Source organism: Phascolarctos cinereus, unplaced genomic scaffold (genome assembly GCF_003287225.1).
Source record: "Phascolarctos cinereus isolate Bilbo 61053 unplaced genomic scaffold, phaCin_HiC Scaffold_5;HRSCAF=322, whole genome shotgun sequence".
NCBI classification, from domain to species: domain Eukaryota; kingdom Metazoa; phylum Chordata; class Mammalia; order Diprotodontia; family Phascolarctidae; genus Phascolarctos; species Phascolarctos cinereus.
The window spans coordinates 264,579,564-264,592,952 of NW_027555958.1; the positions used below are offsets into that span (position 1 = coordinate 264,579,564).

At 42.1% G+C, this 13,389-nt stretch overlaps 1 protein-coding gene across 2 annotated transcripts in view; it reads left to right on the plus strand.

Annotated features, from left to right (window-relative positions):
- The first annotated feature begins 1,097 nt into the window (after nt 1–1,097).
- The window catches only part of SEPTIN9 (septin 9), a 339,777-nt gene continuing 327,485 nt past the window's right edge, over nt 1,098–13,389 (plus strand). The window contains exon 1 of one of the 2 annotated variants that reach the window (XM_020966002.2): nt 1,098–1,359. In XM_020966002.2, the coding sequence (XP_020821661.1) occupies nt 1,338–1,359 (22 nt within the window). In that variant the 5' untranslated portion in view covers nt 1,098–1,337. The remainder of the gene's footprint in view (nt 1,360–13,389) is intronic. The other variant, XM_078155808.1, reaches the window with a different exon arrangement.

Here is a 13,389-nt window from a genome sequence, read left to right on the forward strand (position 1 = left end):
ATAGTGGGGTCCATTTAGCCAAAATTTCCTATGGTTGGGGAAGAGGGTAAGGACAGGGACAGGCCCATTGAAGAAAGCAGCATTTCTGCATATGTTCTTTATACCACAGCTCAGTAACAGAGAAGTGATCCTCTAGCCAAGAGCACAAAAGAGAGACATTAGACCAAGCTGGCTGACTAACACTTGGGCCTCGGAGAAGATAATATATTCAGTGGAGATAATTGGAGGAGGTGTGTGTTGGGGGGTGGAAATGAGGGAAGGAAGGTCAGTGACAACCCTTGGAAGATAGATGTGTGTGTGTGTGTGTGTGTGTGTGTGTGTGTGTGTGTGTGTGTGTGTGTAGAGCAATGAATTGTCTGCTTTCCCGTACACAGAGGAACTTGAGCCCGGAGAGCTTATTCAAACTAGCATTCACTCACAGAAAGTGACCACAGAAAGTGGAAGGAGGCCACATAGATATCATCTAATCCACTTCATATTTTAAACAGGTTCTAAAGTGATATTCTTGAGATCCCGCTGCTACTTAGTGACAGTAAATGACACTTATTGGAGAATAAGTACTCATATTTTTACTTTTCTTCCCAGCTTTGAACACGCCCTAACTTTTCCATTATGCTTTTTCTCTACTCTACTCAGCCAGCTTTCAAAATTGAGTCCAGGAGCAACTCTAGCCCTCGGGAAGCCTGGTTCGATTTCCACTGCCTCTCAGCGCGTGGACTCTCCCTTCTCCTACTTCTAGCTCCTCCACAGGACAAATCCTGGACTGTACTTTGAACTTGGAAGTTGCTGTAGCTCCTAGGGAATGAACCATTCAGTGCAAGAGGGTTGGTCTTAGCATGGGGCTGCTAAAGACTGGCGAAATGGAGCCCAAATGGCTACATCCAAATCTCCCAGGGGGAAAGGTACAGTTGAGGAGAAGGAGGGAGTGACTTTGTGACCAGGGAGAAAGCGTTAAAACAAAAGAGATTGGGTGTCTCTCCCTTTGCACCCTCCCAATGGATCAGCCGCAGCCCTCTTCTATTCCTCCCCCCACCTCCCCAGTGTCCGCAAGGTGTTAGCCAGGTTCGGGGAAGCCGATGAGCTGGAGCTTCTCGGCATCCTACTGGGTAGGACGGCTGCAGGTAGGAACAGGACTGGGCGGAGAAGGAACCGCGCCTTCCAGGCAGCAGCAGTAGCAGCAGCAGCAGCAGGCATCTGCACACACAGCTCTGCAGCGGGACTCCCAGCGCCGTGGGAGAATCCACAGAAAACCAACCGCGACCGACTTCCTCCGACCAACCTGAACCAATCTGACCCGCGGACTGTAAACTTCCTTGGAGGGAGCGGCGGCTGGCAGCATGAAGAAGTCCTCGGGTTCAGGTGAGCTCAGAGGCTGGTGGTGAGCGCAAAGGCTGGTGCCAAAGCGTACGGAGAGAGAATAAAAGTTGATTTGTCAAATTGGAACCAGCTTCTGTTTTAGCAACGGAGCCAGGGGCAGTCTGCCAGGGAGCCTAGCAAGTCCCCAAGGCGTGGAGAGGTAGGTAGGTGCTCGCTTTTCTTTGGAACAGGAAGCGAAGTGAAACTCATTAATATCGGGGAAAAGGCTGTTGGATCGAGAAGTTTGTGGTGGAAGGAAGGATTGGATGGATGGATGATGGATGGATGGATGAGTGAATGAATGAATGAAAAAGCGTTGTACTAAACTCTGAGATTGCGAATAGAAACTCAAGACTGTCTTCGCTCAAAAGGAGTTTACATTCTAATTAGAGTAAATAATATGCATAGAAAGTTTCCTCTGCAAATCTGATGGAAATACATCTTTTTTAAAGGAAAGTGACAGGCATATTGGAGCAAAGTGCTTAAGGCTCCCAGGTGTCCAAAAACGAAGCTGTGAGCTGATTCAGAAACCTCTGAATAATGCTTTGCTTCCTTATTTTTTGCTTGAAGCCCTTCGGGGCCACAGGAGCCGGGTGACTTGGTGTATGGCCCTCTGTCTGGTTTGGTATCTCTACTACTTAGTTGCTTATGGTGTTTATGAGTTGTACGGAACAAATGCAGTTCCTTGCCTCCTTTTTTATTCTTCTCTGCCCTACCTTTCCCTGCTCCCCCCCCCCCCACCCCGGCCAAGTTTTTATTCCTTCTCCATGGTGCAGTAACTAGAGTCTGGAGTACCTAGGTTTGAATCTCATCTCAGGAACTGACTCTTAGCAAATCACTTAACTTCTCTGCCCCTCAGTTTCCTTTCATGTAAAATGGGGATATACTATCGCACCAGCTTCATAGGGTTGTTGTTATCTCATCTGATGATGAGATAATCTGTACAAAACACTTTGCAAATCTTAAAATAATATGTGTTGGATACTATAATTATTATTCTTTCTAATAATTATTCCTAATAATCTTTGTTCTTAATATTTGGTCAGAGCCCTGTTTGTCCTGGTAAAGTCTTGGTAGGGCTCTGTCTTAAGGATCATGTTAGAGATCGCAGCATTCATTTCCCACGACCTTTGTAATAATAAAGCATAGCAAAAAAACAAAAAAAATCTACTGTAACTGGAGAAGCTGAAAATTGCAGACACCATCATGGGACACTTCTAAGGTAGTCTGGACCCCTTGTTTATGTACAGATTGGAGAACTTGAACTCCCTGGAAAAGGAAGGACTAAGGTTATGCAAAAGTAGAGAGCTGCCTGGAGTACAGGATTTGGGATGGGAGAAGGAGGCCTGTGATGTGCCAGAAAGAACATCTTTTAATATTACTTTTTCACAAATTCACATGTTTTATTTGGTTTTGATAGATCTTTGGTTTCATCAATGCAGGTCTACTAAACTCCCAATCCATTTATCACACAATCATTCATGCACAACTTTCAATCCTGTGAAATTCTTATCTATGTTTTTCAACCAATCTTCCTTAAACATGATCCACCCTGAAAACTACAGACTTTTCTCCTGATTATTTGAATATATTTTGGGGACCTGTGTAGCATTTGGGCTCTTCAGCTGTTAACCAGGCAACAGCACCCTTTTTTCCCCCATTTCCATCGCCCCACCCCATATACAAAATCCATTCCAAGAAATAATGAGTGAACTGGTTTTGATTTGATGTGAGGGGGTATCCAGGTGGTATCTGCCAGAGTTCTGAATTTGACTTCCCTCCCTTTAAATGCTCCAAATACTTCAGATGGTTGTAGGTATTGCTACTGTCCTAGGTTCTCTTTGCTGAATAGTAAGTATCTCCTAGGAAACTGTGTTTGCTTTTGGAGTTGCCTTCTTATGCTTTGATTATGGCCTTCGGTCCTTTGCCAAGGTGGTGAGATTAGAGCCTGATAGAGGTCACTGGGTCTTTGGCCTTTAACCAGGAAATTTTGAATCCATAATGACTTGATGCCAAAGCTTTGCTGTTTCTTAGCCTATGATTTACTGAGAGAGGGAAACCCTCTTTTCCATATCATGTCTCTTATGACCTCCCCCCACACTTCCCCCCTACACATGCACACTCTAACCTCAGTCTCCCCTCAAAAAAAATCATGCACAAATTAAATGAAAAGAAACCATTTATAACCGGTAGAAGTGTTTTTCTTTCTTTCTTTCTTTCTTTTTTTTTTAACAACTTAAGAACCCTTCTGTGTAAATCCGAAGCTCCTTGTGTTTACCTAAAGGGTCCCAAGTAGGGGAAGTCTCTTAAGTTGGGGATAAGGAGGAGGAATTGTTTCCATTTTATTCAAGAATTGGCTGTGGTCCAAGGTATGCTGGGTCATTTCTTGTAGATAAGTGGATGTTACAGAGGAGGTAAGGCTCTCAGCAGAAGCCTGGAAATACGGCTTTGCTTTCTGCTGAGGAGGCCCCCCAAGACCCCACAAAAAAGCCTTTGGGCTCTTCCTGCTGCCTGTTCTACTCTTAGAAGTAAGCTACCAGTGAAATGACCTCTTGCCCCTAAGCAACACTCCCAAAGTAAAATAAGGAAACCTAGCAAAGGGCATGAAAATTCTTGAAAATTCAAAGGTAACTAGGAGTATAAATATTTTAATTTTTATTCTGATTTTGAAAAAAACCAATATTTTTATATATAAAAGACAGAAAACAAGTATTGTATACGAAACCTTAAATCTCTATCACATAGAGCTAATTTCTTCAGTATATGCTAAATTAAGTATGTTATGTCCAAAGCTATCCTACTTGACTCCTTCTTCTGTTCTCTTCTGTGTATTTAAAAAATACTTCGTTGACATTTTTAGGGGGTGGGAGCATTGCTACCACTGTTCCCTTTATTCTCCACGATTACTCCACACTGAAGGAAAAGAAAAAAATGATCTCACTTATAACAAGTTAGAATAGTCAAGCAAAACAAATCCACACTTTGATCCTGTCTGAAAAATAGATGTCTTATTTTGTACTTCTAGTCCACCTTCATCATCAGTCCTATGGACTTGTGTTTGGTTATAGCATTGATCAAAATTCTTCAGTATTTCAAAATTGTTTTTCTCTTCAATATTCTAGTCAACGTATAAATTGTTCTGATTCTGTTCACTATACATTGGTTCATAGAAATCTTCATAGGTTTGTCTTTATCTTGTGCTAAAGCTTTTTGTAATTTCTTATGACATAATAATATTCCATTATATCATATACCTTAGTATGTTCAGCTATCCCCAATTAATGGGCACCACTGAAACTTTCAGTTCTTTGTTACAACAAAATTGCTGCTCTAAATATTTTTGTACGTATAGATCTTTTTCTCTCTTTTTGATCTCTTTGGGGTACAGACTTATTAGTGGTGTTGCTAGGTCAGAGAGAATGCACAGTTTAGTGACTTTCTGGTAGTTCTAAATTGCTTTCCAGAATGGCAGGATCAATTCATAACTCCACCAATAGTGCATTAGTGTGACTATCTTCCCATATCCTCTCCAAAAACTGTCATTTTCCATTTTTGACCTCCTGGCCAATCTTTGGGTAAAATAGAACTTCACAGCTGTTTTATTTTGCATTTCTCTTATTATTAGTAAATTAGTGCATTGGATCTCTTCATCAGAGATCTTCTTGTTCATACTCTTTGACCAAAAATTTATGAGGAGACTAACTCTTTTTATATATTTGAATCTGGTGCCTATATATCTTGTATACCAAACCTTTATTAGAAACTTGCTGGAAAATTTCCCCCAGTTAACTGTTTCCTTTCTAATTTTAACTGCATTGATTTTGTTTGTTCTAAAGCTTTTCAAGTTTATGTAATCAAAATTGTTCATTTTTACTCCAGTAATTCTTTTTATCCTGTTTCCTACACAGGGGTATGCTGGAGGCAGTTCAAACCAATTTTCACCAGCTTATGGTTAAATTTCCAGTGTGAGCATTTACCCTTCAGAATCATGCTACAAAACAGGGCTTGATTTATTGTTTTGTTGATTTTCTAAGGTTAAGAAAGTGATGGAGGGGCAGCTAGGTGGCACAGCGGATAGAGCACTGGCCCTGATGTCGGGAGGACCTGAGTTCAAATCTAGCCTCAAACCAAACATTTGACACTAGCTGTGTGACCCTGGGCAAGTCACTTAACCCCAATTGCCCAAAAAATAAAAAAAAGAAAGTGATGGACAAAATGTTCATAATTCAAGTTAAACTTAAAATTATGTTGTAGATACTTAAAGGGGGGGAGTTGATGGGAGAGCTGGTAATTATACATTTATCAGCATATCTCTGCTGTTGCCATAGATGAGGAGGTTCAAGAATCATAAATGGGGGGGCTGCTAGGTGGCACAGTGGATAGAGCACCAGCCCTGGAGTCAGGAGCATCTGAGTTCAAATCCGGCCTCAGACACATAATACTTCCTAGCTGTGTGACTCTGGGCAAGTCACTTAACCCCAATTGCCTCACTAAAAAAAAAAAATCAGCCTTCGGTATTTTTTTTTGAGGCAATTGGGGTTAAGTGAATTGCCCAGGGTCATACAGCTAGGACGTGTCTGATGCCAAATTCGAACTCAGATCCTCCTGACTCCAGGGCCAGTGCTCTATCCACTACATCACCTAGCTGCCCCCAGCCTTGGGTTTTAATCAACACATTAATTGAACACCTAGTATGTTGCTCTGTGTTGTGATTTGGTACTGGGGAGAAATGGAAGTATAGTATGTTCCATGTTATTAGAGGAAAGGAGATTACTTTCTAGTTGAGATCAGACCCACCCATGAAAAATTAACCAACAATTAAGCAACATAGTTTTGCGTCAAAGTTTATATCTTGTTCTGGTACCCTTGACCATCCTCCACCCATACCCATTTCTAGTTAGTATAGTAAGTTTATAAGTAGCCAGTATAAAGAACCAATAACAGGAAGTAAGATTGCAAAAAGGAACCTAGAAGTCACATACAGACCATCCCAAAGATCAAAGGAGCATAATTTGCAAATTGCATCATATATTAACTAAAAATCACATCCCAAGACTATGTGTTAAATCAGGAGAAGCCATCTAGGGTTTTTTGTCAGGGCATTTTGGTCCTATGATACATAAACCTCAGACAAGCTTCAGATATCTGCAGTAAGGCTAGTAGAGCCCCAAATGTTGCAGATAACTTTGAGATGATGTGGATATGTCAACGGATTAACTCCAAAGTGGCACAGATTAGAGTTAGTCTGTCTCCCAATAAAATCCCATAAAAATGAGACCTCAAACTCCTGCCTCCTCACCATAATTTTCTTCCATCTTCATGCTGCTGAGTGCTCCCAACTCTAATCATAGCTATGTGAGTGGTTCTTTTTGCCTTCCCATCTCCCCATTGTCCTTCCCATGCTGAACTGCCTTTCTCCACCACCCTATTCTCATCCCCACATTTGCTTCCATACTCCCATTCATAATATTTGTTTCTGTATTTCCTGTGCTGTTTGCCCCTGCACCCACTAAAGTGTGGTTGAAGCCTTATTTCCCACTGCCATCGTGGTTTTTCTTGGCAAGTATCCAAAGAACCTGGTGTGCCTGCCCCCATTTCATAATTCCATAAATTAAGTAGCAATTCAGTTTGAATTCCACCTTTAGAAGTTACTACTAACTGTTTTCTTACCCCCTTGGAGCTTACAGCCTGGTGGAGATAAGACAGAAAACAAAGGTAACTATTACATACCTTGCATATTGATTGACTGATAAGTGCATTAGTTGCTTCCCTGTTTTATAATGGGCTCCACACCACTGTAGTGTGTTCCTCTTCTGTGAGTGAGGCACCTGCCCCTGTGTCCCCGGTTCACTTGGACCCCTTAGTTTTCTTATAGCTAAGCTCCCTGAGGGACAGTGAGTGCTATAACTTAAATACTTCAACCTGCTACCAAATTAAGATTTACTCAGTGACCATGGAACTCCTTAGTACCCTCTTGTCACCTATTCATACCTTGTTCCCACTCAGCCTCTTAACCAAGGGCTCCTTGTAGGAAGAGGAAATATATCTTCACAAAATGCCTCTCTGATGAGCTAACTTCTGAGGCAGATGTTTGAGTCACAGAATTGGGCTTGAACACAATCATTTCTTCCTCCTCTCTTTCCTCTCTTTCCCCTCCCTCACCTTTTCAGCAGCTTTCTTATCTCAAGTCCCAGCCTGTTTCAACTCTAGCTCAGCACAAAATTTCTGGCCTCAGACATACTCAAAGGTACCTAACATGCAGTTGGTCTGTATGTCTGGTACATGGCTCCTGCCTGAGATTTTTTTTTAGCTGATCCCCACCTTTTTTTCCAGGGTCTTCAGTTTTGTTTTTCTGTTTTTACAAAGGTCTGACTTGCTGAATAGCCCATCTCCATTATCTAGGATAACCTGTGTTCCCAGGCTGACGCCGAGTAAGGAAAACTTACATTCATTGTGCTAGTTTGCTCTTTCCCTTCCCTCCTTCCCTCCTTCCTGAAAGCTCCAGGCTTTTCCTGCTGCTGAAAACTTATTGGGCCACTTCTGGCACCATTACTTTTCCAATAGGGCTGTAAGGCCACAGAGCCAGAAGGCTAGGGTGACTTGATTGTACTCATTTCTGTAATACTTCTCTCACATCCAGGTTAGATACGACCAAGTTCAACAATGGTTGAACTGTATTGGGAGCTGAAATTTTGACTGAGAGTCAACTTATTCATTTCGCACAAGGACAGATTGACACAGATGCAAATGAGGGCTTGGGTAGATTGGGCTTGAAGCAACCCTATGGTCAATAGCCATGAGGGAGAGGCATAAATTTTCTCAGCAACCCCTCTCTCTGACTCTGATAGTCTGCCCTCCCTATGAGACTCACATACCTATCTAGTAGAGATTTCCATAGGCCAATGCCTGGGATGTAGGAGTGTGTTTATAGTCACTGTGGCATAAGGCTTCTGGGCTTGCTTAAGAAACATTTTGATGAAGATGAGCATGCCTAGCTAGGGGATCTTTCCTGGCAAAAAAGAGGGAGAGGTAGCTCTCTCTGTTCTAGCTTCTAGCTTCTCCTTATTATAGGAAGCCTTTCTTCTATTCTAAGAGGAATGTCCTAGAGGCTCTTAAACTGACGATCTCATTGTGTGTGTTTGAGGGGGTTATGGGACAGAGGCAAGGTATCATTTGATATTTCAAACATACAATCATACAGTTGGAAGGAACCTCAGAACTAAGAACCTTTAGAACTTAGAATCTTGAAGACTCTGTAGGCTCAATGAGGGTAGGAAATACTTTTTATCTAAATTGTGTATCCTCCCTAATGCTTAGCATAGGTATCTGCACACAGTTAGTATTTGATAAATGTTTATGGAGAGAAGTAGTGTGGAAAAGTAGATTAAAAACCTGGTATCCAAGTCAAAAGAACTGAGTTCAAGTCTTGTCTCTGACACATACACAGTGTTCACTAAGTGACCTTGGGTGAGTGACTTAATTTTTCAATGCAAGACAAGACTCCAAATTGTGGAACAGTTGCTAATTTACTTTGATAGAGAGAGTTGGCTAATTAAGAGTTCCCTATGCTGATGAAATTAGTTTAAGGGAGAAAAAAGAGTAAATGAATAAATTTTCTAAGACTCTTTCTACATCCTGATTTCCTTAGCTTTTTTTGTGATTTCTTCAGTGTAGGGAATTTCTGGCATGGAGACTCCTTTCACTGATATCAATTTGCAACTGGCCTGTAATTTACAGTTTTAAAGAGTTGCTTAGGGCACTGAGAGATTATCACACAATGTGTCAGAAGCAGCACTCAAACCTAGGCCCTCACTGCACAGAGGCTTGTGCTCAGTACCCTACCAATGCTATGTATATAACCCCTGTTTATAGAAATTATAACCTTGGAAATTGTTTGTGCCTGTCTGCCATCACCATTGGCTAGGATTTATGAAGCATTTGCTGGGGCCCTGTTTGAAGTCTGTTTTGCCTAGAACACAGAGATGGGATCCTCATTGCTCTACAAAGAGTAGGATTGAGTAAATCTGTCCAGGAGGGTGCTGGGCCAGAATATGCCACTGTAATAACTAGGTCACTGCAGAGGTCACTAGTCTGTAAACATTGGCCAAATGTGTCGGGTCAAGGAGAAGCATACATTGGCTTTTCACAGCAAATGCTAGTCATGGATTTAGAACTGGAAAGGACCCCAGAGGACATTAAGAACTATAGGTAGGTAGATATAGGTACACACACACACACACACACACACACACACACACACACACACCCCTCTCTCTTTTTTTTGGTGGTGGGGGAGACAATCAGGGTGAGGTCACACCCCCAGGGTCACACAGCTAGGAAGCATATGAGGAGGCTGGATTTTAACTCAGGTCTTCCTGACTCCAGGGTAAGTGCTCTATCCACTGTGCCATCTAGCTGCCCCTCCAAAAATTTTTGAACTATCTACTCTGCATAGAGCACTGAGCTAGGTCCTAGTGCTGAGGATTACAGTGTAGGGCAGGGGTGGGGAACCCGCAGCCTTGAGGCCACAAGTGGCCTTCTAGGTCCTCGGGTGAGGCCTTTTGACAGAGTACAAGAATTACAGAACAAATCCTTTTATTAAGGGGATTTGTTCCGTGAAGTTTGGATTCAAAGGCTGCACTTGAGGATCTAGAGGGCCACATGTAGCTGTGAGGCCGAAGGCTCCCCACTCCTGGTATGGGTATTGGGCCTGTGATTTCATTGGTGTAGGGGACTATACATGGGAAGAACTCCTTGTCCTAAACCAAGTCATCCCCTTCTCTGTAGCTTCTGGTCTCAGAGAATTCTTAGAGCTCTGAGAAATTAACAGACTTGCTCAGGCAAGCTATGCAGAGAGAGGTAGCTGGATGACTCAATGGGTAGAGCTCTGGGAAGACGTGAGTTCAAATGTGGCCTGAGATATTGACCAGCTTTCTGACCCCAGACAAGTCACTTAACTTCTGTTTTCCTCAGTGTCCTCAAATGTAAAATGAGGGTCATAATAGCATTCACCTCCCAGGGTTCTGATAAGAACTAAATGAGACAGTATTTATAAAGTCCTTAGTTCAGCACATGACAATAAAAGGCTCTTAAAAATGTTTTTTCAAAACTCCCTTCCTTCCTTAGTCATATGGCCAATATGTGTCAGAGGTGGGGCATGAACAGAATTCTTTCTGGCTTCCAGGCCAGCTCTCTACCCACTACTTTGCCTGTCAGGCTATAATTTAGAAATAAAAAAGGCAAGGTCTCTGCTTGAAATCTAATAGGGGGAATATAACACTAATGCAACTTGGATTCTTGTTAAGTGCCTAAGAGACTTACAGGGCATGGTGTAAGATTGGAGGAAGGAAAAATCATTTCTGTTGGGAGAGGAATCTGAGAGAGCTTCATGGAGGAAGTGATGTTTGAGCTGTCTTGAAGCTTTCTTTGGGATTGGATTTAAGTGAGGGAAATGTGCAAAGCCATGCATGTCAAGGCAAAAGGTCTGGATTTCGTTTTATGGGTAGTGGTGGAAACATGGAAGGGGTTTTAGTAGGGTGCCTGGCATCTTAGAATGATGGGGCATCTGGGGACATCTAGTTCAACTCACTCATTTTACAGTCAAGTAAACCAAGGTTGGGGGATGTTAAGTGACTTGCTCTAGGTCACACAGCTAGTAAGAGTCAGAGATAGGATTTGAATCCAGGTCCTCTGACACACACAAGACTCAGTACTTTTTTTTTCTACTGTTACCATACTGTTTTCTAGTTTGCTTTACTAGATCAATGGAAACTAATCCATCTTGTTGACCATCTGTCTGAGATTTGCTTGTATTCATCTTTCAGGTAATAGGACCCTGATCACATAAAACTGAAGAATCTCTGAGTTGAAAGAGATGTTAGAGCTCACCTAATCCAACCCCTACCTGTAGCAAATGAGATAATATTTGTAAAGTCTTAGCACCATGCCTGGCACATAAGAGGTGCTTAATAAATGCTTATTTCCTTATTCCCCCTGTAGCATCAATGTCTGTTACAGCATTCCTTTTAAAAAACATTTATATATTTCATAAGCATTTCCCAAATACATGTAAAAACATTTTAACAATAATTTTTTAAAATTTTGAGTTCCAAATTCTCTCCCTCCTGGCTCCTCTCCCTTGAGAAGGTAAGCAGTTTGATATTGATTAAAAATTGAAGTCATCCTGCTCCGGCATCGCTAAATGGTGGGTACCTAGACTCTGGTGGAATACCTACAGTGACAGGAAACTCCCTATCTTGTCAGGAAGGTAGCTTGTCAGGAACCTTGTTCCTGTGTTGTGCCCAGACCTACTTCCCTGTAACTGGGCATGTTTGCATCTTCACTTAAGGAGCGTTTAGAAGGACAGCTCTGCATTTTAATTTGTGTTTTCATTACAGAGCTCCTTCCTTCTAGCCCTCTTTCTTTTTCACAGAAGAGTCAAGTGAGAAGAGGCCTCCGAGATCATCTAGTCCATTCTGTAACTGACCACAAATCCCTTCTAGAATATCCCTGACAAGTAGTTATCTGGCCTCTGCTTGAAAACTTCCAACGATAGAACCCCGTACCTCCTGAGACAGCCATTGCCACGTTTGGAGAGTAGCCTAAATCTGCCTTCCTGTAACTGCCATCTACTGCTCCTGCCCTCTAGGGATGAGCAGAACAAATCTAAAACTCTTCCCTCACATCCGTTCAAATACCTGAAGATAGCTATCATGCTCCCCCTAGTTCTTCTCTAAGTTGAGCATCCACAGTCCCTTCACCTGATCTGTGCTATGCATGATCTCCGGTCTCCTCCTTAAAGTGTGATTCTCAGAATCCTAGCACTCCAGATGTGGAATATTCCAGGGCAAAATACACTAGAATTGATATCTCTTTTGCCTTGGATACCAGGCCTTTCACTGTAGCCTGAAGTTGTGATAGCTGTTTGTGGTAATCATGGAACACTTGTATTGAGACCTACACAGTCTACCAAATTTAAATGAGACCAGGTGTTCCTAACCTGGAGTCTGTAGACTTGTTTGTTTGTTTTTTAAAAAAATATATTGTGATAACCCTCTTTCAATAGAGTTTTTTTCCTTTGTAATCTTGTGTATTTTATTTTATACATTTAAATTTTATGCATTAATTTGAGAAGAGTATATTCTTCACCAGGCTACCAGAGGGATCCATTACATAATAAAAGGTTAACAACTCCTGCCCTAAATCATCCTGGATTCAGAGTTGGGAGGAACCTCAGTGGTCATTTATCTAATGCCTTCATTACACAGGTGGGAAAAGTGGGGCCCAGAGAAGGTAAATTATTTACCTTGACCTTGGGAGTCACCTAAGTCCGAGCCAGGATTTGAATCTAGCTCCCTTAACTCAAATACGGTGTTCTTTCCACCAGACCACAAAGATCTTTTTCATAGTCTTTTTGTGTCCCAGATTAATTTCTTTCTACCTGCCTAGTAGCATTGAACAGCAATAGTCAGAAGTGCTGTCTTCTGTTTTCAAGAGCTGTGGGTTTGATTTTCAATTTGTATTCAAATTCTTGTTCACCTATAGCCTAACTGCTCTCAGGTTGGGGTCCCAAGGGCCTGTGCTAATTGACACGGCTGCTTTAGAAGAACTGGAGAAGACTCCAGGTAAATGGCCTATTGGAGGCTGGGTAACAAGTCTCTTTTGTTACAATACCAAACTGACCTGGTTTACTTAAGTGTGAGTATTAGCAACACAGAAGTTTCCAGGTGGAGGAAAAGAAAGGGAGCAGTAGCTTGGAGTTACCAGCCTCAGATGACATGGTGGCCATTTAGCTCAGTTTGTCTGCTCTCCCTGCTAATCTCCAGGGAAGTGCTTAAATGGAGGACTTCAGAGGATGCTTGGATCTGGGGGAGAGGCAGCAGGGAGTAGCGAGTTGTCTATCAGTCAAATAAGCATTTATTAAGTGCCAGGCACTGGCACTAGGGATTCAAAGAAAGGCAAATCCAGTAGCTCTCTATTGTCTCCGAGATCAGATATAAAATCCTCTGGATTTTGGATTCCTTCTTACCTAGC